The sequence below is a fragment of the Sciurus vulgaris genome (assembly GCF_902686455.1).
Source record: "Sciurus vulgaris genome assembly, chromosome: 4".
NCBI lineage: Eukaryota > Metazoa > Chordata > Mammalia > Rodentia > Sciuridae > Sciurus > Sciurus vulgaris.
This window is the reverse complement of record NC_136464.1, coordinates 185,182,097-185,206,143: the sequence shown is the minus strand read 5'-3', so window position 1 is coordinate 185,206,143 and position 24,047 is coordinate 185,182,097. Positions and strand designations below refer to the sequence as shown.

General features: G+C 47.5%; 1 protein-coding gene across 5 annotated transcripts in view; it reads left to right on the top strand.

Annotated features, from left to right (window-relative positions):
- ANKRD10 (ankyrin repeat domain 10) overlaps positions 1 to 24,047 on the top strand; it is a 48,917-nt gene that overhangs the window by 13,066 nt on the left and 11,804 nt on the right. For 4 of the 5 annotated variants that reach the window (XM_079138051.1, XM_079138052.1, XM_079138054.1 and 1 more), the window contains 3 exons: positions 4,158 to 4,393; positions 11,359 to 11,454; positions 14,819 to 16,312. In XM_079138051.1, the coding sequence (XP_078994177.1) occupies positions 4,158 to 4,393; positions 11,359 to 11,454; positions 14,819 to 15,267 (781 nt within the window). In that variant the 3' untranslated portion in view covers positions 15,268 to 16,312. Of the gene's footprint in view, positions 1 to 4,157; positions 4,394 to 11,358; positions 13,771 to 14,818; positions 16,313 to 24,047 lie in introns of those variants that run through there. The other variant, XR_013763519.1, reaches the window with a different exon arrangement.

The following is a 24,047-nucleotide window of genomic DNA, read 5'->3' as shown; positions in this document are numbered from 1 at the left end:
TTCTCCAGCATAGTTCTCATCAGAATATAGTTTTTGAAGCCAGGTATTGTGGGACACACCTGTAACCCCAGCAGGTGGGGAGACTGAGGCAGGAGCATCGCTGCCTCGAAAGTTCAAAGCCAGCCTCAGCAACTTACCAGACCCTGTCTCAAAAAGGGCTGGTGATGTGGCTCAGTAGTAACGTGCCCTTAGATTCAGTCCCCGATACTGAAAATAAATATATAAAACATGTAGTTTTTGAGAGTGTTTTTAACATGTTCCTCCAGATAGTTCAAGTTTCCTGTGAGAAGAATGTGTGTGATACTGCAGTCCAGATCAGCTTGTTCTTACTGATTTGCACTTGGTGTTGGGGGCCATTAGCTAGTCCTGAACACACTCAGCGAATGCCAGTGGCCCGTAGGTGGAAGGTAGACTGCTGATAATGTAGACCCCAAGCGGAAGGAACAGAACTTGTGAGTGAGTGATTTAGTTTAGGTGCCCACCTCCCAGGAACTTCAGCAAACTAAAACTACTAGATTTAATAACCTACTTGGAAACTAAATAGAGTATGAGGGTTTAATGAATTTGATACATTTTAACCAGAATCACTTTTCAACTATTAAAATACCACAATTGAAATAAATATTGCTTAACAAATAGTGAAGCATGGTGAAAACAGTTTTAAGACCCAAGCCTTATTTTATTTTTTTTTTTAATAAAAGTGTTTTGAGGGCTAGGGGCATGGCTCAGTGACAGAGAACTTGCCTGGCATGCTTGACACCTTGAGTTCAATCCCCAGCACTGCAAACCATTTTAAAAGCTAGTATTTTGAGAATTATACAATCTAGTGATTATTTATTCTAATGTTGACTTAGAGACACACATGTAACTCAGACCTGAAGGTGGCTGTCCCTCATGCACGTCGGCACTTGCCGGACTTTGCTGTGGGAGCCCGGACTGTGCATGGAGCGTGTCGGGACGTGGAGCAGTTGGTTTAACTTGAAACCTTTTTCTTGGTATTTAAGATTTTGTGACAGATTCGGCAACTTTTAAAAATATGGTCTTTGAGTTGAATATTATGTGGAAATCCATTATTGAGAGTAGAGGGATAGTTAACCAGTGTATTATTCAGCACATCTGGCTGGCTGTTTTTATATGGCCCATAAACTAGGAGTGTTTTTTGCTTTTTTAGGTTGTTGAACAAAAATAAAGAGAATAGTAATATTTTTAACATGACATTATATGAAATTCAGATTCAAATGCCCATAAAGGCTTATAGAACATAGCCTTGCTCCTTGTCTGTGACTGCTTTCTGGATACAAGAATTGAATAGTTGTTTCTGAGAGTGTGTGGACTGCAGTTCCTAAAATATTTACTGTCTAGCCCTTTGTGGAGGAAGTGCCACCCTGGATCAGATGTTCCTAGTGAGCATTTCTGTCATGTGCACCCTGAATGTAGAGAGCCACACAGAAAAGTTTCTGGTGTGGGCAGAGAGGAGGGGTACCTGGCTTCTGTTGGCAATAGGGAGCATGTAGGCAGCCAGTGGACATGAGCAGCAGAGGAGGGGTGCCTGGCTTCTGTTGGCACTGGCATCAGGCGGCACAGGTCCTACTCAAGAAGAGTGCAGACACTGCTAAGTTAAACTGTCACACAGTTAGTCGCTGGTGACAGAAGACACTGTAGTCAGGTCTTATGCAGTCCCTAGAAACAGCAGGAGGGTACTACTGTTCCCAACAGGTAGTGTCACCTAACCAGTAGGCAAAGTCAGTCTCTCTCTGTTACTGTGTCCTAGATGCTGTTTGTGCAGTACACTTTTCTACATTTTTTTTTAATCTCCCTTTCATGTTGTCAGAACCCTGAATTGTGTGGGAAGTCGTTAGAAGCTCACTTGACTGGTGGTTGTGCTTACTGGTGTGGCCCTCAACATGGGCATGTAGTGTGAGGTGGCTGTAACCCTCATTTTGAGATCTTCCTTTAAACTTAGGAAGATACTGCCTAGAGCCACCTGGAAGGTGTTGACTGGTCTCAGGAGCATGGTAAGCTAGTGTTGCCTGGGTGCACGCGGTGCCCTGACTACAGTGCTCACAGTACCTGGTGGTCTCCGTGTTGCTGTACCCCTGCCTGTCTTAGTTTTCTCCACTGAATGGGCCTTTATGATTGTGAATGCCACTTAAAAGTGGATTGCTGTTCTTTCCCATTCTGATCCACTAAAAGGTGCTGCTGTTTACTGTTGGCTGTGCTGTTCGTGCTTAATATTTTTCCTGTATGGAATAGCAGCTTCTTGTTTCTGTACTCTGGTTTGGGGATTTTGGAGAGTGAGGCCATTGATCATCTATAGAAACCATCCTTTTGTAAACTTCATGTTTTGCCTTTACCTTCAAATTTCTAAGAATTTGCAAGTCTTCACATAGTGGTTTATATTTCTTGACAGAGTAGACCTGCCTGATCTTCTCTGGTGTCCTCTGAAAGTGCAGCCTGCAGCTGATGGGAATCACCAGCTGTGCAGTTGGCAGTGTTCGTGATGCTGCATGAGGCTTCAGCTCAAGCGGGCATTGGTTTGGTCCTGTGTGGTTAGTGTGACGCACTCTGCACGCACTGTTTTTTGGTTTTTTTTGTTTTGTTTTGTTTTTCATTTTCATTTTATTCATATATCAAAGTTTAAATACTAGGATGAATATTTATCAGGATTCACAGCTACAAGGTCCTAGGTCAAATAAAAATGTTAAAGTTCCCAATAGTCCTGAATACTGTCACCTTCATTTTTTAAGAGAATTTTGTTCATTTCTGGGATTCTTACGTCTTGTCTCTTTGTATCCTATTAAATTGGACTTGGCCCTTCTTTCTGAATACATACTGCATTATTTTTCATACCTCATGGTTTAAAAAGTAGACATGTTCAGTGACTGTCCAGAAACATAGATCTCACTTCTGAAGCTGGAGCTCTGTGTGGCTGGAGATCTGAACACAAGGCTGTGCCTGACCTTGAAAATAGGAGTGTCTGTCTCTCAGTCCGCAGTTTCCTTTTCTGGATTCTTTCCTCCTTTGTCATCTTCCCGATCGCCCTGACCATCTGCTTCTGGGCTTTGGACTGGTCACTTCAGTGGCACAGCCGAGGTGACCATGAAGGCCTCTCACTGAACATGCGGCGCAGCCCGCTGCAGTCACGACGCCCCTTTGCTGTCGAGGGCTTCTCTGTTTGGTTTACCCACCTGCAGCCAGGAGAATGTCTGCTTCTTTGCAGAGTATTTCACAGAGCCACGTGTGCTCTTGTCTTCCAGGGAGCTTTAACACGGAGTCGCTTTTGTGCCCTTTAGATTCAGTGTCCAAAGGTTTACACGCTCAGCCGCTTCTCTGGTGTCTTATTCAGAGTCTCCACTTTAATCCCACCAGCACTTCCTACTCTAACTTGAGTCTTAGTGACTACAGAAGACAGGAGACCCTTTTACCTTTTAGAGTCATCTGCCAAGCGAGATGTTGGTGCTTTTGAATGGTAGGACTAGTCTCAGAATGAGTTCCTTGGATACCATGCAGTCTTTTCACAGGACACATCCACTCAGATGCTGTAGACATGCCAATGTAGGACTTGTGCAAGTTTTCTTAGGCTCCCCCAAAACAAAACTTTTGGGAATATTGAGTCTGGTGGCAATTTATTTTAATGTCAGGGCATTCTTCTAAACTTCCACTTACAGTGTCGCATACCAGCATAAAATCTGGCTTGTTGCTGAACTGGGACTGTTTTTAGGAAGCCAGTTGGTATGAATGCCATGGACAATTTCAGTACATGTTTGTTTGTTATGATTTTACAAACGCTAAAGGATGGGTTATTACAATTAAGTGCAGATAATGTGTAGAATTCAGTTTCAGGTTGAGTCTGAAGTTAGCATAAGTTTAGATTCTTCAGACTAATAAAACATTTTGAAAAGTATAATTAGATGATTTTTTTAAAAGTTTAGTATATTAATTTTTTAAAAAATTATTATCTCCCAAAACTTGCTTAGAAATCAGATGTGTATAAGAGAATTTAGTTATGGAGTCAGGATAGTTAACTACTTTAATGAAGATTTGCTGTAAATTTGTTGGCTTTTTCATATCACCTTCAGATAGATAGTCAGTTCAGCAGGAGCAAAGACCAGGTTCAAATGCTAATGGGTGTAATTCAGTGTTTTTGTGTTGTGCAGCTTGAGAAATGCCAGTGGCCTGACAGCAGCAGACATTGCACAAACCCAGGGTTTCCAAGAGTGCACCCAGTTTCTCTTGAACCTCCAGAACTGTCACCTGAACCGTTTCTGTCATAATGGTACCTTGAGTGGGGGCCATGAGAACGGATTTCCCAGTCGCATTAGTGTGGGAACAAATCGAAAGAGATGCTTAGAAGATTCGGAGTCCTTGGCCGTAAAGAAAGCCAGAACTGGAGGTGAGACCATGTGGGGTGGGAAAAGGCTGGGGCTTTCCTTCCCTAGCGAGTGTCTTACCTGGCAGAGCACGCCTTGGAGAGAGGCACTTTCTGCATGGTGAGCTGTGCCTGGAGAGTTCTTGTGCAGAACGGCGTCCGCCACTGTGAAGAAGCATCACCTGACAAGGGCAGGATGTGGCAGGGGCTTGTTGCCAGCTCACTTGTAAGAGTGTCCCTGCAGCTTCTGAGCACCCTCCTTTAACTCTCACCAGGAATTAGGAAGACTTTGGTCATCTGTTATATCTGTTTAAAATATAACCATTAAAAGAAATCTGCCACCATACCTGATTTGTTTGCTTCTTGCAAAATGTTCCTGAACTTATCATAATTATAGATGATCTGTACGTGAAACATCTTTCACATTCGGAAAGGTAACTTTACTGTCACCACTGGCACAGGGGATGTGACTTCAACTGGTCCTCATGCCCTGTGTGGTATATGAGTTCCTTTCTTAGTTTGGTGCCAAGTCTGAGGTAAGTTACTTAATTCTTCCCCATTTTTTTAAGGATGGATTTGGAGTTTGCATAGCAGCCACTGATCACTCTTTAACTTGAAAATTCCTCCCTTTAGTAGAGAGTCTGTCTGTTTGCGCATAAAGTGTCTTAGAGTGATGGCAGGCATCTGCAGAGAACCTGGCGGAAGGAGCCAGTGTGGAGGAACCTGCTGAAGTTTTGGACTTGGGTGGGACTTGCTGAGAATGATCCCAACATCCTGCTCTTTGGTCTTAAAAATGCTGACCACCAAATGTGTGCAAGGTTGTGCCTTAGAGGTGCAACTTCTGTGAACTTGGCTCGGGGCAAATAGTCCTCTTCTGGAGCTGTGCCTCATTTAGCAGAACAAATGCTTTTGTTCTGTAAGTCAAAGAGGTCTCTTGTCTGCTTCACAGCCGGATAAGTCTCCTCACTGTGTACATTCTCACGATTGTGTGATGTTTATAGAAATGAATGTATGAACTTAAATAGTTTATCAAAACGAAGATTTCCATAAGTCTTGGGCCTGGTTTCTAGAAAGTATAAAAATCCCAAGCATAACATGAAGGGAGACTTGATAATGGGGGTTCTAGTGGCGAGGCATTGTTTAGCACTGTCATTTGCACCATGTTCCAATATATTTTAAAAATATATTTTAAAGTATACAATTTCGGTATCTAATTGAGTACTTTTCCCCAGTATTCTTTGCGCTTTCACTTAATGCCTGGTTAATATTGTGAAATGGTATTAAGTGTGGACCTCATTTTGCCTTTGTGCATCAATTGTATGTGTTAATTTAAATGTTCTTTTTACTTTATTTCTCCCTCATTACTGGTAGTCTTAACTCCTTTCAGTGATTTTAAAAAGATGCTACTTAACATTCTTATCAGATTCAGAAATACCACATCTAGAGAGTTTTTAAAACCCATCCCAGAAGTTTTTAATGTCAGCTGAAGTGGCAAATACCTCATTGCCAAGTGTCCTAAAAAGTGTTTCCAAGGATCCTGTAGGTTTCCTGAGCCTTACTGCAGCCAGCTTGGTTAGAGTCTAGTTGATCTGGGTTTGACTTGACTCCTGTGGTCAGCGGTCCAGTAGGGAGACGTTCAGCTTGCACATCAAGCTCACATGCAGGCTTCCTGCACTGCATGGTCCTCAGCCCAGGGTGCTCATGCAGAACAGCACGTGGCTGGAGACTTGTGTGTTTTCCAGGTAACAAGCATGCACACCTAAAAGGTGACCTGTCCTTCCAGAGCATCTTAAGTGATGGGTGCAGCTTCAGAGTGTCTCTAACATCCTTGCATCTTCATGCACTTGTCTGTGAGCTGTCCCTGGTGTCCGCTTGCTCACCATTACTCTGGTAACCGATCTTGCAGCTGCTTCATGGCCCAGTCCTTTCTATAGTTGCAAGCCCTTGGACGTGGCCTGGTGGCACCTGCATTTGCACATGACTGCACAGGTGGGCATTTCCAGCATACCCTGCCATTTGTTTTCCTTTGTTTCCTACTGTCACATGCTGTGTGTGAAATGTGGAGTCCTGGAGCCCATTCTTGATCATTAACCAGTTTTCCCCATTATGCATGTTCTAAATGAAGCTGCTCCTGGATTGAATATATAATTATTTACCTTCTTGACTGGTGTATTTTGGTTTGTAATTCAAAATAATATCACTACTTTGTTTTCATTATAATTTCTGGCATTTTGTTTTGATTTGCTGTTTAAATGTGTATGAGCACAAGTTTTGCTCTGTCTGAATTACTGGTTTTGTTTGATAATCTTAATTCTTATGCCAGAGTCAGTGTTTTATTTCCTTATATAACATGCATAAAAAATCATTTTGAGTAACTTCACATATAAAAAATGTTTACAAAGGTTTAAATTGTTTTTTTCCCTTCACATTTGTAAGTATCTTAAATGGATAAAAATGACCAGGCCTTTTTGCATCGAATATAAACCTTTGGAAGCAACTTACACTACAAAAGTTCATACTTTAAAATATCTCAAAGCCATTCAAGTAGTATCAAAATGCAGTTTGGTCAGAACAGAGGTGTTAATTGATAGATGTGGAAGTATGAACTCTAGAGAGTGCAATAGAGCTAAAGTTGATGAGAAGCAGGTCTTAAGAAGTGTTTTGAGGTGACCTCTTCCCCAGGATGGGATCCTGTTCGTTTGGGCTGGTGCAGGTTGGCACCTGTGTGTGCTTGGGTAGTGGTTCCTCTCTCTGTCCACCATTTGGTTAGAATGAATGGGCAAAAGAACTTCAGAACTCCATGGCTGTGCCTGCTTTGTAAAAGCAAGTTTGGGTTTGTTGGTGTACCTGGTTCATCTCCAGGAGTGTCAGCGCACTGTTGACACATGTAGTCCTTGCAGACCATCCTGAAACCTGCTGGCGTTCCTGGTTAGGAAAGAATGCAATCCCTCCACAGGTGGACACTCCTTCCTATCAGCTGGTGATTGTTTCTCTTGGTGGTCCAGATGGACCCAGGAACTTTTCATGCTGTGGTTGGGACCATGATGGCCCTGAGGAGTAGCCAGTGGTGACAACAGATCTCAGAAGTTGAATTGACTTCACAGGTATTTTAATCAAATAGGTATTGACCTTAGATTCTCATTTGTGGTACATGAGTGTTTAACATAAAAACATCTACAGCCTTGTCACTTTAAGTCAGTAGTAGAGTTTCCCAGCACACTTATCCAGGATGAATTTAACACCAAGAATCTCCATTTTTCTGGGTTTGAGGTTTGTTTGTTTGTGTTTTGTTTGGGGGGAAGTTGTTTGTTTCTTCTGGTGGCACCGTGAGCCCCATACATGTTAGACATGCCTCTGCTCCTGAGCTGCACTCCCAGCCATTTTTATTTCATGTGGAGACAAGGTCTGAGTTTCCCAGGCTGGCCTCAAACTTTGTAGTCATGCCTCAGCCTCCTAAGTAGTTGGGGTTAGAGACGTACACCACAAGGATGGTGTGTTTTTTCTGTTTGTAATTGCTCTGTTGAGCAGACTTGTAGAGTACAAGTTTTAAGGGTGATACGACTAGCTCACGTTTGCTAATGTCTTAAACATGAGATTTTAAGGATACCCCCCAGGAGTAAATTTAATTCCCCTAATTCAGCCACACACATGATGCTTTAACTGCTGATTTCTTTGGTCTTCTAAAACCTGTAGTGAACAGCTGTTCTTACTTGTTTTTAAAAATTAAGAGCAGCAGATCACACCTCCTTGTGTCAGATGCTGCGAGCACACTGTGTCACGTTGAGACCACGGTGTCTGGTTTCCGTGGCGACCCGTGCGGGCTGATTGTCCCTGCACAGCCTTGGACAGTTTGTGGTCTGTTTCACCTGCCTCTTGCCAGAACCCCACAGCCCTCCTCAGTCTGACAGCACTGCTGCCTGTCTCCTCCCCACTGGGCGCCACCCTGCCTCCTGGCGTCGTCCTCGCTGTCTGCCTGTTGGAATTCAGGCCATGGCAGGAGAACAAGTTTCACAAAAGGTCACTTGAGTGCTGGTTTTAACTAGACACTTTAAAGAAAAGTAGACGTTTCAGGTGAATCAGTTCTAATTACCCATGTCTGGTGGGAACGGCGAAGGAAATGCTTTCCACCTGCTCCTTCCTTGGGACGTTGCAGCCTCCCTGGGGCCAGCTTTCTCACTCATGCAGCTGGCCACCCCTCAGGTTCGGGGCCACCGCCTGAGCACTTGGAAATTGATCATGAACTTGATGTGGTCCAGTCTCCTCGGCTTCGTTGTACACAAGTCCTCGGCGGTTTCTGCTTGTGTGAGAGGGCATCTTCTCTGATCTTGGGGAACAGAACCAGCGTGGGTGGGTCCTAGGAGCAGTGCCCTGGAGCTGACCTGGGCACAGCAGCTCGGCTTTTGGGCTCTGGAGCCATCTGCTATGGAGGTGGTTGCATGCCCCAGTCTGCTTGCAGCTCTGCCTGGCAGCTAAGTGTTTGTCCTGAGATGGGTAGCGCTCAGCAAGGTGCTGCTGTGGCCATCCTCGTGTCCAGCGCATTTCTTCCCTGGTGCAGCCAATGCTCATGGCTCAGAGCTGGCTGAGACCTTCCCCACTTTTTTAACTCTTAGTCATAAAACGTGTGGCTTTATTAGAGTTGGCCACTGAGTTGCCTGAGACTCTGGCCCTGGGGGTGCATCTCTCCTGCCCCCCAGGTCAAGAACCGGGCTTTCTCTGAGGGAAGCTGGGAGGTTGGGCCAAATCCAGGGAGTTTTTGTCCCGCACCTTCAGTCTCACCTGTCTTCTCAGCAGATGCCACTCTGGCATCGGAAGGTGAGGATCGCAGCACGTGTTTTGAGACTATTCAGCCGTCTTCCTGGAACTGCAAGTCAGCAGGATGTGGGGAGTGGAAGTACTTCCTTCCCACGGCACAAGTACAGGATACAGCTTGGTCACCGGAGACGGTGTTGGCTCCTCTGAGAGGTCTGCACAGGCCACCTTCCGCAGTGCAGAGTGCTGTGTTTAAACGGCCCCGCAAGCAACCGCAGGAGCTGCCACGGGATCTTGGTGTTAGGCAGCAAGAGTTGAAGCCCAAGGTTCTGAAGGTCTGGGGGGCCAGTTGAACGGCATGGCTGGTAGTGTGCCATTTTAAAAAGTAATCAACCCAGACGCCAGCACCCAGCCTTTGAGCACCTGCGGTAGGTACTAGGGACACTGAAGGAAGGTCCGTTGGTAGAGTCGTGTTCCAAGTTCCTGGGGCAGGCTGAGGGGGAGCGCTGCAGACTTGGTTAGGAAGGCCCTCCGAGGGTGTTTCTGTGCTTCCCACGCTTGTTTCCTGCTGGCTGCCGCCTGGTTCGTTTCTGCCGCCTTTACGAGTAAGAGCATTAGCAAGAGGCACCCACTAGGCAAGCACATGCACCCCCGGGTAGGTCCCACTGGTTCCCAGGCTGTCGTGGAACCCCAAGCCCCCACTGGCGGCACAGCTGCGCTCGGGTCTCACTACACCGTGCAGCCCTCATGAGGCAGTCGTGACTCTTCGGGTTTTATTGTCCTGTAGTTATTGTTTTCTTCTTTTCTCTCTCAGGTTTGTTTCTGGCTAGTGAGTGGGTTTTATTCCCAGACCTGGGTACTGTCCTGGGTTCTGGGCTTAGCAAATGAAAGGACAGACACCCTTATTGGTGGTGGTCGGGGGTCTTCACATTGTTATCTGAGTTTTTTTTTCCAAGCCTTTTCAGAAGTACGAAATGGCAAAAATGACCTAGTTGCCATTTTATACAAGAGACATTGGCATCTGAATCCCAAGCAGGACCGGTGTTAGTGCGTAGATGCTAGACTCTGCACACGCGTCCTGGGGTCCCTCCGTTCAGGGAGCGCGCTGGTCTGGCTGAGCAGCACCCTGGAGGCGAGGGAGTGAGCCGGGGAGCCCCAAGTGAGCGGAGCACCCTGCTCGGCGTCCCTGCTGCACCCTCCCCAGGTTTTACTTTGACTTACTTTGTTTTAAGGCGACCTGTCCACCATTGATTTGGGAGAAGTGAATACTGGCTTGGTAATGAGGTGAGGACTTGGCTTTGCTGGTTTGGAGCACGGAGGGTTAGGGAGAACTTACGGAGTAAAGAGATTTAGTGCCTTTAGTTTCGGATCAGCTGTGTGGTATTTGTGATACGAAAAAGAGTGGAGCCGCCCAGACCTCAGGGAACTTTGGTTAGGTGGGTACATGTGAATATGGTGAATGAAAGATCCTTTTGAAATTAGTTAATGTGGGATTCATGCGGTGGCATATGAATAATCAAGATATAATTGCAATTTTTAATGCCCTTTTGGGTTAAAAAAAATTCTTAATAAAATTAAAGACACGAGTGTTGTCAGGGTTTGGGGAAGAGGTGTGTGTGTACAGAGTGTTGACCTGGGGGCCTGACTAGATGTGTACCTTTTCCACTGCTGGACACGAGAGTGTGTAGCTTTAGCTCTAGGTTCCTTGGGGCTCCAGATTTTTTAGAGCGTGTCTTCAGTCTTCTGTATCTTGGTCTCAGATCAAAAGCCACTCAGGCAATGTGCTTTGGGCCACTCTTGAACCTTAACCTTCGTCTTTCTTTTTTAGTGAAATTAGTGGATTTTTAAAGAAATCTCAGTATTGTTTTAATGGCTTTACATTTTTGAAGAATTGTCTGTTTTTGTTTAAAAAATATTTGCTGCATCTAGAAGAAAATGTTTAGAATTGTCTCTAGGTCTAATCTCTGTTCTGTAAACAAGAACCTTAAAATTAGGATTTTTGCTATCAGGTGTATCTAGAACATATATCTGGAATTCTATGATGTTAATTGAAACTGCACACTTCAAGAAATATTTTTTGTTGTAGAAAGTTAAGTTCTAGTAGGATACAGCTTTCATTAGTGGTCTTTTGTGATTACTTGACGGTTTTAAAGTATTCATCTCTGTATAAAGGATTGGAGATGTGCCTCGCTCAGTTCTCGTGTGTGTCCAGGAGTCTGAAACCTCTGCTTTCTGTGCAGCTTCAAGCCTGGACTGTGCCATGCCACTTGGGAACGGCGAGACGGAAGATGACGCTGACAGAATGCACGTCGACAGAGAGTTTCCTGCTGTAACAGGTGGGAGTGGACAGTTTCCCGTTGTCTGCAACAACAGCCCAATGGTCGAAGACACCACGCAACAAGAGAGTGGTTCTGTTGGACCAAAAGAAATAGAAATATATACTGTTTCAGCAATGCAGACCCCTTGTCGTTGCAAGAATCAGTATGCTTATTATTTCTAACATGATTTTCTCTCAGACATTCTTGCACTGTGCCATCCAGTGTCTTCAAAAAAGTGTTACAATTTGCATATCTTGGGCAAGTTTGTAGATACAAGGACAAGTGTTTTGGTGCATTCTCTGGAAATGAGAAATACAAGTGCAATCTTCCTGTTTTGATTTGAAGCTTTTGCTTAATGTGCCTTGCTTATTTTTAATGAGGTTGCATTTTTGACTTTCTGACAACCTTTGGATGACCTGCCAGTCATGCCATTGCTGGTCTTTTCAAGGCAGCGCACAGCTCACTGTGCACCTTGGGAACCGGTGGTACGGTGGAGCTGGCTCGAACCCACCCATGCCAGTGCCGGGTCTTTGGCCCCGTGGGCTCGGTTGCTTTGGTGTCTGGCCCTCCATCTAAGTCTTAAATGCTGAACATCATTTCACAAAACAATTCATGTGTTAGGATGTTTAACATTAAAACAGCTAATAGTCATATTTTTTTGTTTTTAAAAGACAAAAGCTCAGTTTCTTCTAGCACTTGGAATTTCTAAAAGAATTTATCTATTTCGCTGACACTTTTTTTTTTTTTTTTTTTTGCCATTCTTTTATTTAGGTGACCATAAAAACATTTTAGCCTTTCTCTTGACATGTTAATCAATTTAGAAGTACTTTTTAATACATTTTTATGCTAAATTCTTCACTGGGAAGAAAAACCATGTATTTTGTTTCCAGACCACATGAAAATATCATTTCTGTTCACCAAAATGAAAGGAAATACATACAGATTTCTAGGAGCCACCAAATTGTTATGTAGTGTCACCTTTTTTTGCCAAATAATTATATGAAACGGGTAGAGTTGCCATGGGCAATTCTGATGGGTTAGTGCATTTTCTGTAGTCAGGCTGTTTGTTCTTGGCTAAAAATGAACAAGACTCAAAGCCTGCTTTTAGGAAAAGTGACATTGCTATGTGCTTCTGCGTGGGCAGGATAATCACTCTGCCTTCTCCCCACATGATTTCCCAGTGATTTCATGTGAAGCGTGGTGCCTGGCTTCACTTCTGGCCCTGTCTACCACCAGGTCAGATGCGGGGTAGGCCTTCCCCGTGCTTTCCACCGTGGCCTTAAGATATTATCTGATGGAAGAAACAGGCTTATAAATCACTGGAGATTACTTGCATTTTTCTTAAGTGAAACAGCTTTCCTTGTCCACTGAAAGTTTACAGGAACTGCCTCCTCTCTTGACTAGGACGTCACAGGAGTCAGGCTTTTTTCCCCTAAAGATGTCCAAGTGTCTGTCTATGTTCTTTGTTCTTATAGAATTATTTTCAAAGACAATGTTTGTTTGAAAAACTGCTCAAACATTGCCTTTACATTTTGAATGCCTCTCATCTGAGAACCTCATGCAAGGTCCAGAGCCCTCCCTTTTCTGAAGGACTGTGGCTTCCTCTGGGACTACTGGTCTTGTATCACAGGCTGCGTCCTCAGGCGGTTCCCAGCCCACTCCTTGTGCTTTGGATGTTGTGGCACTTGTGGGGAACTGGACATGTGGTGGGACAAGAAGTACAGAAGGCTCTTGAGGTGCAGCTGGAGCCCAGCAAGGGAGCGTTGCAGAGAACGGGCCCAGCCCAGTATCTCACACAGTCTCTAGGCTGCTGCTCTTATGCTCAGTTTTATTAGAGTTCCCAAGACAAGATGAATTCTGAGCACTTGAGAAAAATTCAATTTACTTTATTTTAGTATAAAACTACACACACAGTGTACTGGTAATGGTCCAGTGTTGCCATCATATCTATGAGTTCCATCACATAAGGTGATTAATACTTCCATTTTTTGAAAAAAATAAAAAGTTTCCTCTGGGAATTACCTGATTTCTTTATATTTAGTCCTTTGGACACTGCTCTCTAGTCTTCAGTTTTAATGAAATAGCTAGCCTTTAGTTTGAAAATAATCCATTATCCCTGAAGAATTTATAGCAGTTATTAAGCTAATTATCGATGAAATTGCCAAAAAATTTATGATCGTGCAATGTTTAGAAGATGTTTTGTTCATTGAACCAGCCATGATCCTGTCTTGGCCAGAAGACAGGCGGGACACAGACCCATGAGGGCTGGTGACGAAGCAGACAGGAAAGCCCTTCACGGGAAGAGTGGTGCTGTGGTGCGTGTCAGAGTCCGGAGTGTTGAAGTGGGTCCTTCTCTGAACGTCACTAGCCCGAGCTCTTCTGTAGCTATTGCTCCTCACTTTGATGAACCAGGGCCTTGAGGTGAAATTTTTTATTACCAAGCAAGAGATGATTTTAGATCATTCTCTGTATTGTTCTGTGAATTCCTGAACACTTGGGCATTCTCTAATTCCAATATACAGAAAAGTAACTTGTAAGTAATTGTCTTCCAGTGTGCCCAAACGTTTCGTGATGAACTTTACATCCATGGGACTGTCCCTCCTAAGGGGGGTTAGTATGTGCAGGTTAAACTATCAGCATTTTTCCCAGCATAAGTGGTTTTTGAAAATGACCTAACACCATGAAACCTTGGCTCTCGTGGTCATTTTAAGCTGGACTCTGAAGAGACTTCTCAGAACTGTGCGCTTAGCCCACAGCTGTGTGTCACTGGTGTGCCCAGCCCTCACTGTGCTCTCTGTTCTGCTGGTGCTCTGACGCAGCATTTGGCAGAAGTCCTTAAAAGATTTGAGCATCACAAAGAAAAGCCAGCTCCTCCTCCTGTCCCTGTGCTTCCTGACTGAGGAGCAAGGCCTCGTCCGGTGGTACGTTGTGTGTGGTTGGAGCACTCCTAACTCACCTGCTTCCTTCCCACCCCCACCCCTTAAGAACTAGAGAAGTTTTAACTTTGTAGAAAACTACATTCAGTTCTGATGGACCTTTTCAGGCCCTATGTTTAAAACTGCTCTCCTAAAATAAGTTTTTTGACAGTTTTTTCATAGTGTGGGTATTTTTCAAGCCTTGTGTTTGTCAGCTTGTGTTTTCAGATCTGACTACTCAGTGCTACTGAAATGCATACATTTTCCTATCTTGCCAGGCAGATACTACTCTTATGTTTTATTTGTAAATATACCTGTTCGTTTTAATTTTGGAAAAGAAGCTGGTTTGTCTAAAAGAAGCAACAGCAAAGAAACTAAATCTTTTAAAATCGTGGCAGCAATGAAGCATTGTATAGTGTCCCCCACCCTGTTCTGAATTTTGGTGACAGGTGTATTTCTTAATGCAGATATGAAAAACAGTAGCTCCGTATCGAATACATTGACAAATGGATGTGTCATCAATGGACATTTGGACTTCCCCTGCATGGCCCAGCTCAATGGGATGGAAAGCAGGAGTGACCCGTGCTTGACAGGCCTTAATGGAATTAGCAGTGGATTAGTGGGTTCTGTCGGTGTTAACGGGACTGAGGAGCCAGAAAGGAGCGTGAGTGCCAACCCTGAGATGTGCGGCTCTCTGCACCTGAATGGCAGCCCAAGCAGCTGTGTGGCCAGCAGGCCCTCCTGGGTGGAGGACCTGGGGGAGAACTTGCAGTATGGACACTACCACGGGTTTGGGGACACTGCCGAGAGCATTCCTGAGCTGAGCAGCGTGGTGGAGCACTCCAGCTGCGTGCGCGTGGAGCAGCGCTACGACAGCGCCGTCCTGGGTGCCATGCATCTGCACCACGGCTCCTGAGGACAAGAGGCTGGCCACCCCCGACGGCCGGCCCGGAGCACCGCTGCAGCACCCACTGGGCGGGATTCCCCGCCCTGCTTTTGTACTGAACTCCAAGAAAGTAAAGTCCACCCAGCAGCTCCCCGTGCGTGCATGGTGCGCGAGAGGGCTTCCTGTGTGGATGTTTCCCTGGCGGGTTTCTGTCCTTTCATAAGATGCTCTTTTGCGGTTTGGTTTTTCTGATGCCGGTGTCTACATGGTCTTTTTAACACCGTCACCAGATTGCCATTTTTCTTTCCGTAAGTTGTATCTGATCAAGATAAGTGGGCAGTAGTGAGGTGCCTGGCGAGTTTCCTCTCGCACTTGGGCATTGAGAGCCCCCCTGCTGTCCCTGTGGGTCCTGGCCACACACTGCTTCCCAGTGGGCACATCCTCACCGGGAGTCCCATCGTGATTGTGTGAAGAAAAGAGCACTTGTCTCTTTCGGCATCTCTCACTGAAACTGCAGCTTGCCACGTGGTGAATCTTAGTGGTGGCACACGCTGGCTTCACGGTGCCACCCATGCCCTGGGCTCCCCTGGGAGCAGGCCCAGCCTGGGGTGGATTCTGGTGGACTGTTTCACTCCACATTTCCTACTTGCTCTCTAGAATTTTTACCACAGACTATGGTTTCCTTTATACATAGCAGAGATCACTGTTTGTAGGAACTGTCAGATCAAAATATTTAACTATTTTTACTTTTTCCCCTTTTTGTTTTATGAGGTTTTCTGCTTTAAATGTACACGTACACACACACACACACACACATACACATCACTATGTATATCTAATAACTGAGAGAATTTTTGAATCTCTTAATAAAACTGCGTTAAGTTTATGGTTTTATAGAAACTAGTTGTTACACTGTGCAAATATTGTAATGAATTTTTACTTTTCTGATTTTTGTAATAACAATTGGTGCAGATGGAGAAAATGTCAAATGAGCAAACCAGTGTTGTAGGAGTGAACTAACGTTTGTTCTCAAATCATTCTGTACAAATCAAGTAAAACTCTCTCAGTCACTTTGTTCCTCCGTGTGCTTTCTCCAGGGGCAGGGGGAAGAGCGGGAGGGAGGGCTTTGGTGGTGGTGTGTTATATTTTGCTGGTAAGGTTTTACTTCATTCCCAGGATCTCCATCGTGTTTTTAAAACACTTTTGCTTTGTTAAAATCCTCTACTTTTGTGGCACCTGTTCTCACTGGATCTGTTTCAGGGGGAATATAAATTACGTGCCAGCTAGCCTCATTTCCTTGGATGCTTATTTTCATAAAAGATTGCTAACATAATCTTCCAGACTTCTTAGGATCAGTAAATACTAAAGTGAACGTAGACTTTTAAGACTGTGAATCGCAGTGAGTTGATGGCAACGAATAGCCTTTCCGGCATTGAGTGATCCGACAGTCGCGGGTGCTCTGTGAACACCAATGGGAGAAGCGGAAAGCTGTGAGCCACAGCAGTCAGCAGCTGCCAAGCTCAGAGTCCAGATTGGGCCTCGGAAACTCGTTCACAGACAGCCAGAAGCCACCACATTGCTCTGAGTCTTTAAAGGAGATGAGACTTAATGCCTCCCACTGCTTGGACTTCAAAGTACTTCAGAGACTCCATGCTGAGCATCCGGTGAACCTCTGGAAAGATGCTAAGGATCAGAATATTTAAGAGGCTTCTGAATTGTCGGACAGACGGACTGGGACGAACACTGCCTCGCACCTGTGGAGGAGCAGCACCCACGCTCCAGCAGGTGGTCGTACGGTCATTAGAGCCCGCTCGCTGGGGCGTCCCGCTCTCACTGAGCCGTACTGGGGAGTTGTGGTGCAATTGTGTCTCACCTTGGATCTGCTCCATAGAAGCGGAAAGGAGAAGGTGGACGGATCAGGAGGGGCGGGAGCTGGGCACTGAACTGGGTGGTAGACACGGGAGTCCTCACTGTGTGTGTTCTGGGGAAAGTCTTTGTTTCTGATTAGCACTGTAAGGAGAAGAAGAGTGCTTTAGGAAATCGTGGTTGTCGTTTTGACGTTGGCCAAGAGTAGGCTTGGATTTTACCAAACTTAACTCGCCAAGACTACGGTTATACCAAGCTACTGATTCTCAGCCTTTTTGGTGTGAAGACCCTTTTCCATGCTTGTGTTCTTGTATATTTGTCGCAGACAATTAGAAAACAAAATCACGTTCATTTACAGTAGCACCCAGACCATGAGACCTTGGCCTTTCTCTTAAGATGTGCAAGTCCTCTGCACTGACAACTGAAGCGCTGCCAGGAGAAGTCCTGGGTATGATTTCGATGGAAGCATGTGGAGGAAGTCTCTCTTCCTCCACATTCATACTTGGAAAAGGCAGTGATAATAGCATTTGCATCTGATGTTTGTGGTTGTTTGGTGATTTTTTTAAAGCTTCATTGCAATGTTGAATCAGAATCCACATCAGTGCCTGGCATGGTGGCGCTTGCCTATAATCCGAGAGGCTCAGGAGGCTGAGACTGGAGAATCACGAATTCAAAGCCAGCCTCAGCAACAGCAAGGCACCAAGCAACTCAGACCCTATTTCTAAAAAACAATACAAAATAGGGCTGGGGATGTGGCTCCGTGATTGAGTGACCCTGAGTTCATTCAATCCCTGGTACAGGGAAAAAAAAAATCCACATCAGTGAACTGAAGGTATTCAGTTAAAGTCCATTTGCCCTGTGCTCAGAGTGGACCTCTAGCCCATGCCTGGTTTATAATGTTCCACATCGGGTATTTGGAAAGTATTGTTTTAACTGAGTTTGCAAATCTTTCAAGTGTTGAAACATTTTGTTATTGTTTATCAATATACCACATAAATATCACTATCAAACTCAGAAAAGCCACAGATGGGATGCTGTGACTTGTAGTGGGTACAAGTTTTGTAGTTGACATTTTTTGCCGGAAAACTAAGATTCTCTCGGCCACGAGTTGTCAGCTGGCTTTCTCTGGCAGGCTCCCCTGGTGAGCTTTGATTTTTTTTTATTTATTGTACACAAATGGGGTACAACTCAATTCTCTAGTTATACCCAAAGTATAGTCACACCTTTTGTGTTATCGTACCTGTACGTAGAGTGATGATGTTCACCTCATTCTGTTCTCTCCTTCCCCCCGCTCCCCATCCTCACTTCCTCTCTGCAGTCCCTCCTTCCTCCATTCTTGCCTCCCCACTCCCCATTATGTATCATCACCACTTATCAGAGAAATCATTTGGCCTTTGTTTTTTTTTGGGGGGGGGGATTAGCTTATTTCACTTAGCATGATATTCTCAACTCCATCCGTTTACCTGCAAATGCCATAATTTTATTCTTTACAGCTGAATAGTATTCCATTGTGTATGTATATCACAGTATCTTTATCCATTCATCTTTTGAAGGGCATCTAGGTTGGTTCCACAATCTAGCTATTGTGAATTAGACTGCTGTAAATACTGATGTAGCCACATCACTAAAAAGCTTTTTCTCAGCAAAGGAAACAACAATATGGAGACAGAGCCTACAGAGTGGGAGAAAATCTTTGGCACACGCACTTCATATAAACACTAATCTCCAGAATCTATAAAGAACTCAAAAAACTTTACACCAAGTTTACAAATAACCCAGTCAATAAATGGCTAAGGAAATGAACAGACACTTCACAGAAGAAGATGTACAAGCAATCAACAGATATATGAAAAAATGTTCAACATCTCTAGTAATAAGAGAAATGCAAATCAAAACTACACTAAGATTCCATCTCACCCCAATTAGAATGGCGATTATCAAGAATACAAGCAACAACAGGTGTTGGCGAGGATGTGGGGGAAAAGGTACACTCATACATTCCTGGTGGGGTTGAGGTTGGTGCAGCCACTCTGGAAAGCAGTGTGGAGATTCCTCAGAAAGCTTGGAACGGACCCACCATTTGACCCAACTATCCCACTCCTCGGCCTCTACCCGAAGGACTTAAGGTCAGCACTCTTGGTTAACCTCCAAATCATGTCTGCCTTGTTCCGGGTCTCATAGCCATCACCTGCCATTCCTTTTCAAGTAGAGATCTGTCCTCTGGAAGAGCCGGAAGCTTCGGTGGTGACACTGGCAGTGCTGCTCCTGGAGAAGGCCCTGGCACTGTGGCCACAGTGCCTTGGGCCGCTTGCCCTTCGTCACCTCACGCTGCTCGGACAGCCTTCCTGAGTGACTGGTGTTCTCCCTACCTCAGCGCCCAGTGACCAGGCGCCCTGTCACGGAGCCCCTGGCTCTTCAAGCGAGCACTCCGCCCACCGTTGGTCCAGAACCATCGATGAAGAAGGCGAGTGCATCCTGGCAGTGGTGTTGGCCCTCGGACACCCTGAACGGCCCTGAGGTCAGCTTGAGGATGCGGGTGAGAGCCACGGGTCCTGAGGGGGGAGGTGCCAGCAGCCAAGTGACAATTCTGGAGGGGGGTGTCGTCGTGACTCCCCAGATCGAGGAGCAAGGACAGCAGAGGGAGTGGATCCACCAGGCAGAAGAGCTCTGAAGGGTTTCTCGGGAGCCGAGAGTGGGTGAGAGGGAGCGTGCCGTCAAGAGTCTGGAGATGGAAGAGTACACGAGAGAACCGCCGGCACGGAGGTGGCCGGGCGCCCTGGAACAGCCCCAGCAACGAGGGAGCGCCGCGGGGCAGCCCAGGAGGCCACTGGCTGTGTGCGGCCAGAGGGGTGGAGGCAGGCCGGCCACTTCCTCCCAGGCCAGTGGGGCGTGGGCGACAGGCAGCGGGTCTGCCCCAGGGGACACTGCTGAGCTGGCCGGGGCTTCCAGGGGGCCCTGGAAGGTCTCGGGTGTGGCCCATTCACTGTGTGCGGCAGATGGAGCCAGAACCCGAGGGCAGGTGGGCAGGGCAGGGTTGGGACTCTTCAAGGTGCTGCGGTCGCCAGCCCACAGTTGCCGTGGACTTGTCTCGGGGACACGGGGTGTTGGATGTCTGTCTTTTTTTTTTTTTTTTTTTTTTTTTTTTTTTTTTTTGCTGCAAACAGTGCAGGAAGGTGTACAGGCCCTCAGCTCAGCCTAAGTGTTTTGCAGGGTGGGCAAGAAAGACGGGGTCACTCTCAAGCCACCAGCACCTCCGCTGGAGGTTCTGGCTAGGAGCCCAGCGTCTGCAGGGTGACGAGGTGAGAGCAGCCTTGGGTGTGCGGCCACTGAGGGACCGGCGTGTGGGTGGCCAGGGAGGACTGGAGGAGTACAGGGGGGCCTGTCCCTCAGCCAGACAGAAGCCACAGCAATCTGAGAGGGACGTTTGACAGAATGACCAAAGTATACAGGACGGGCACTGGACTCAGGGAGTCCACTGCCACAACAGGGACGGGACACTGAACTAGGGAGTCACTGCCACAGCAGAGTCAGGACACTGGACTAGGGAGTCACTGCTACGGCAGAGTCGGGACACTGGACCAGGGGAGTCACTGCCACGGCAGGGACGGGGCACTTAGTCTTGGGATTCATTGAGTTGGTGACCGAGCTTCTGTCCAGGCCTGTGCCTGGGAAGAGGAGATGAAGGAGGTTGGAGAGGATGGGCTGAGGCCCTAGTGGACCGGTCACTGGGAGGAGGGTGCATTCTGCTCCCTGAGGCCCGGAGGCCCCGCAGCAGCTGTTGGTGCGTTGCAGGCGTGCGCAGCACACACTCCCAGCTCGGGCCTTGCGCTCCACCTGGGCTTTCCAGCTCTGTGCAGAGTGCTGTTGGGGGCATGTTCCGTGCCCACGTCCAGGCGCCAGAAGGCTGCCTGTAGGGAAGCCCACCGGGGTGGGCTACACGCAGGCCTGACAGCTCGGTTGGCCCTGGTCAGTGCTAACAGACCACATCTGCGAGGCGCGGCGTCTTCATGCAGAAACAACCCGAGTCTGCACCGGTCACTTGTGAGAAAGTGCCCAGAGTCCTCAGGTTCACTAGCGTGGCATAAGAGCAGCCTCGTGGAGTGAGCTGGCCACAGACAGCAGGAGCAAGAGCGAAAGCCCGCACGGAGCCCAAGAGCCGCAGCCTTGCTGGGGTTGCTGGCTGGCCTTGCAGCCGGACTGGCTCACGTCAGCACAGACAGAACGGCTTCAAGCTCGGCGGACCGGACCAGCCACCATCCGTGGCTGCCTAGGGTCTGTGCCTGGGACTCGACCGAGGCGCAGCGACCCCCATTCTGGAACGTAGGAAGCACTGCTGGCACGGCAGCGCCCCGTCAGTCACGCACAACTGTGCCCAGGTCAAGACTGCATGCTGCAGGCCTCCAGAGGCTTCCGTGCAGCCCAGTGCTGGGCTCGCGTCCCTCAGGCGGCCGAGATGGCGTCCACCAGGCTGCAGGCTGGTCCGCACACTGCGGGCCTCAGCTTCCCAGCTCTGCCGCGGCGGGCGGGACTGGTCCTGGAGGGCCGAGGGCCTCCGCCCAGCACAGAGATGGAGGCCGGGGAAGCTGCCTTTCAGTAGATGACCTCAGAGCATGTCGCCTTGGCAGGCGGGACGGATCGTGAGATGCGCAGCAGTGAGCCCAGCGGGCGTCGCGAGGCGAGGTGAGTGAGCCAGGCAGCGGCCGGAGGCCTGGGCTTCTGGGTGCTGTCCCTTCGCTGTACTTCAGGAGCTGAAGCCTCTTACGCCTGAGTCTAAGCCAGGAGTGCCAGGCCTGCCCTGGCAGGGGCTCCTGGGTGGATGGGCGGGCGCGGAGGAGGAGCAGCGAGACGAGCGTGCGGAGGCCGAGTCTGGATCTTTATTTTTTGCCAGCCTTTTTATGCATTTTTCTTTAGTAACAATCATATCATTTTACAGTTAGTTTAAAATAAGAAAAACCTTCAAAAGTACAATCTATGCTTCTTCCCAAAGTACACAGTCCCTCTGTGTGACACCCCAGACCCAAACAGCCCCGTCCCCAGCCAAACCGAGCACTGCCATCTGCCCGCCTTCAACCTCCAGAGCAGACACGTCACCTGACTTTCTGAGAAACACCCCCACCATGAACTCCAGCCATCAACAGTGAAAAGCTTTTACCATTATCAACAAAGGGCAAAGAAATCAACTTACAGTTAATATTTAGTCTATTCTATTTCATTTAATGGCGGACTACAATCTTATTTTGATTCTCAAAGAATTAGACTACACATGGGAAAAATACAAATTATATTTATGACTAACCTAAATATTCTTATTATGTAAAGTATCTCTAGAATCAAGTATTAAAACTAGGAAAGCAACAAAGGCTAAACACTGCATCCAAGCTCAGAGGAAAGCCTCTATCCGTCTATATTTAGAAATTATTATACTAAAGCAATCAGGCTCCTTTTAACTCGAGCAGAGCTACAATTGTTTATTTTTATGTATTTTATCTAAGTATTACTACTAAATTTTTATTGTGTACTATTTTGTGTCCCAATACAGTAAAACCTTCCCAATGTTTTCCAGTAAGTTTCTAATGATATATTGATGATTAATATTAAAAAGCAACTACACATTGGGCACATGCCACGCCCATGGCCCCCAAGAGGGAGGACGATCGGCAGAACCGTGTCCAGTGTCGGGTCCTCTACTCCAGCAGAACTGTGCCAAGTTGCTCAGTGGCAGGAAATGGGTGGGGCAGAGGAGCAATTGAAACAGCCCTGCTTGGTTTTCTGAGGCCCCTCCGGAGCCACGGGCCTCTGCAGCACCGCGCCAGGCACCTTCCAGAGCGACCTCGGTGCTGGCGTTGCCCCTTCCGAGGCGGCCGCGCACTCTGGCCCTGGATGTGATCAGAGCCCAGGACCCGCTGCAGGAGGTCAGCCCAGGTGTGCTGGTGGGGCTCCGGCTCCCTTGCCCGGGGAGGAGGCGTTCGTCGCCCTCAGGTGCTGGGGGATTTTTCTGACGGTACAATAACTCAAGATGATCAAAGCCAGTTTTGCAAGTAAGCGTGGAGCTGTGCCTCCGATAGCACGTGCGGTCTCAATACGCAACAGTGGCGCTGCCACCTCGCCCCAGAGGTTCCCAAGTGCCGTCCACCAGAGCGTGTGAAAGGCAACCCACAGAACCAGGCTGGTCACATGGCCCTGCGGGCTGCTGGCCCCAAGGTGGCGGGCAGCACCAGAACTGCAGCACTGGGCCTTCCACAGGCCACGTGAAGAGCAGGAACTGTGTCCCTACCTGTGCCAGGAGTGGACCTAGCTTGTTCCCCGCTGCGGGCAGCCAGGAAGGGGCTCACCTTACAGCTCTTGATCACAAGAACCTGGGGTGAGAGGGCTCCACATGCTTCAGCTCCAGAAGGCTCCGGCCCTGTAACTAGGTCAAGGGAAACCAGCACCTCTCACACACCCACCTGCAAGAGGCAGCACCAGGGGGACGGGAGAACGGGCTGTCCCCGGGATCCTGGGCACTGCCCGTGTCCACGGCCCGCTGTTCACCCGGCAGCTGCTGGGAATGCAGCGGGGCAGGTCTGCATTGGGCCTGTGGGTGTGGATGTGCTGCAGGGCTGGGGTCTGCAGGAAACAGGCACCGTGGAGCCCCCTTCAAACCCCGATTCTTGGAATCAGAAGGACTTCAGACACGGCACCCTGAGTAGCAGGCGTGAGTGTATTAAAAGGGTTGGGAAAGGAGAGAGGCACTCGGGGGAGAGAGGGGTCTGCCAAAGAAAGGGCAGCACATGTCTCCCACACTCACGTTTTAGTGGGGATCCCAGGGAAGTTTCCAGAGAGTCCGCCCAGGTCCACCTCTGGACTTTGACAGAGCACAGGACGATGTCCGACTTCCGAGTTCCTGCTGCCATGACCAGGGTAGGTCACTGTGACCCAGGCAGACGGGCTCCAGTCGGAACCTG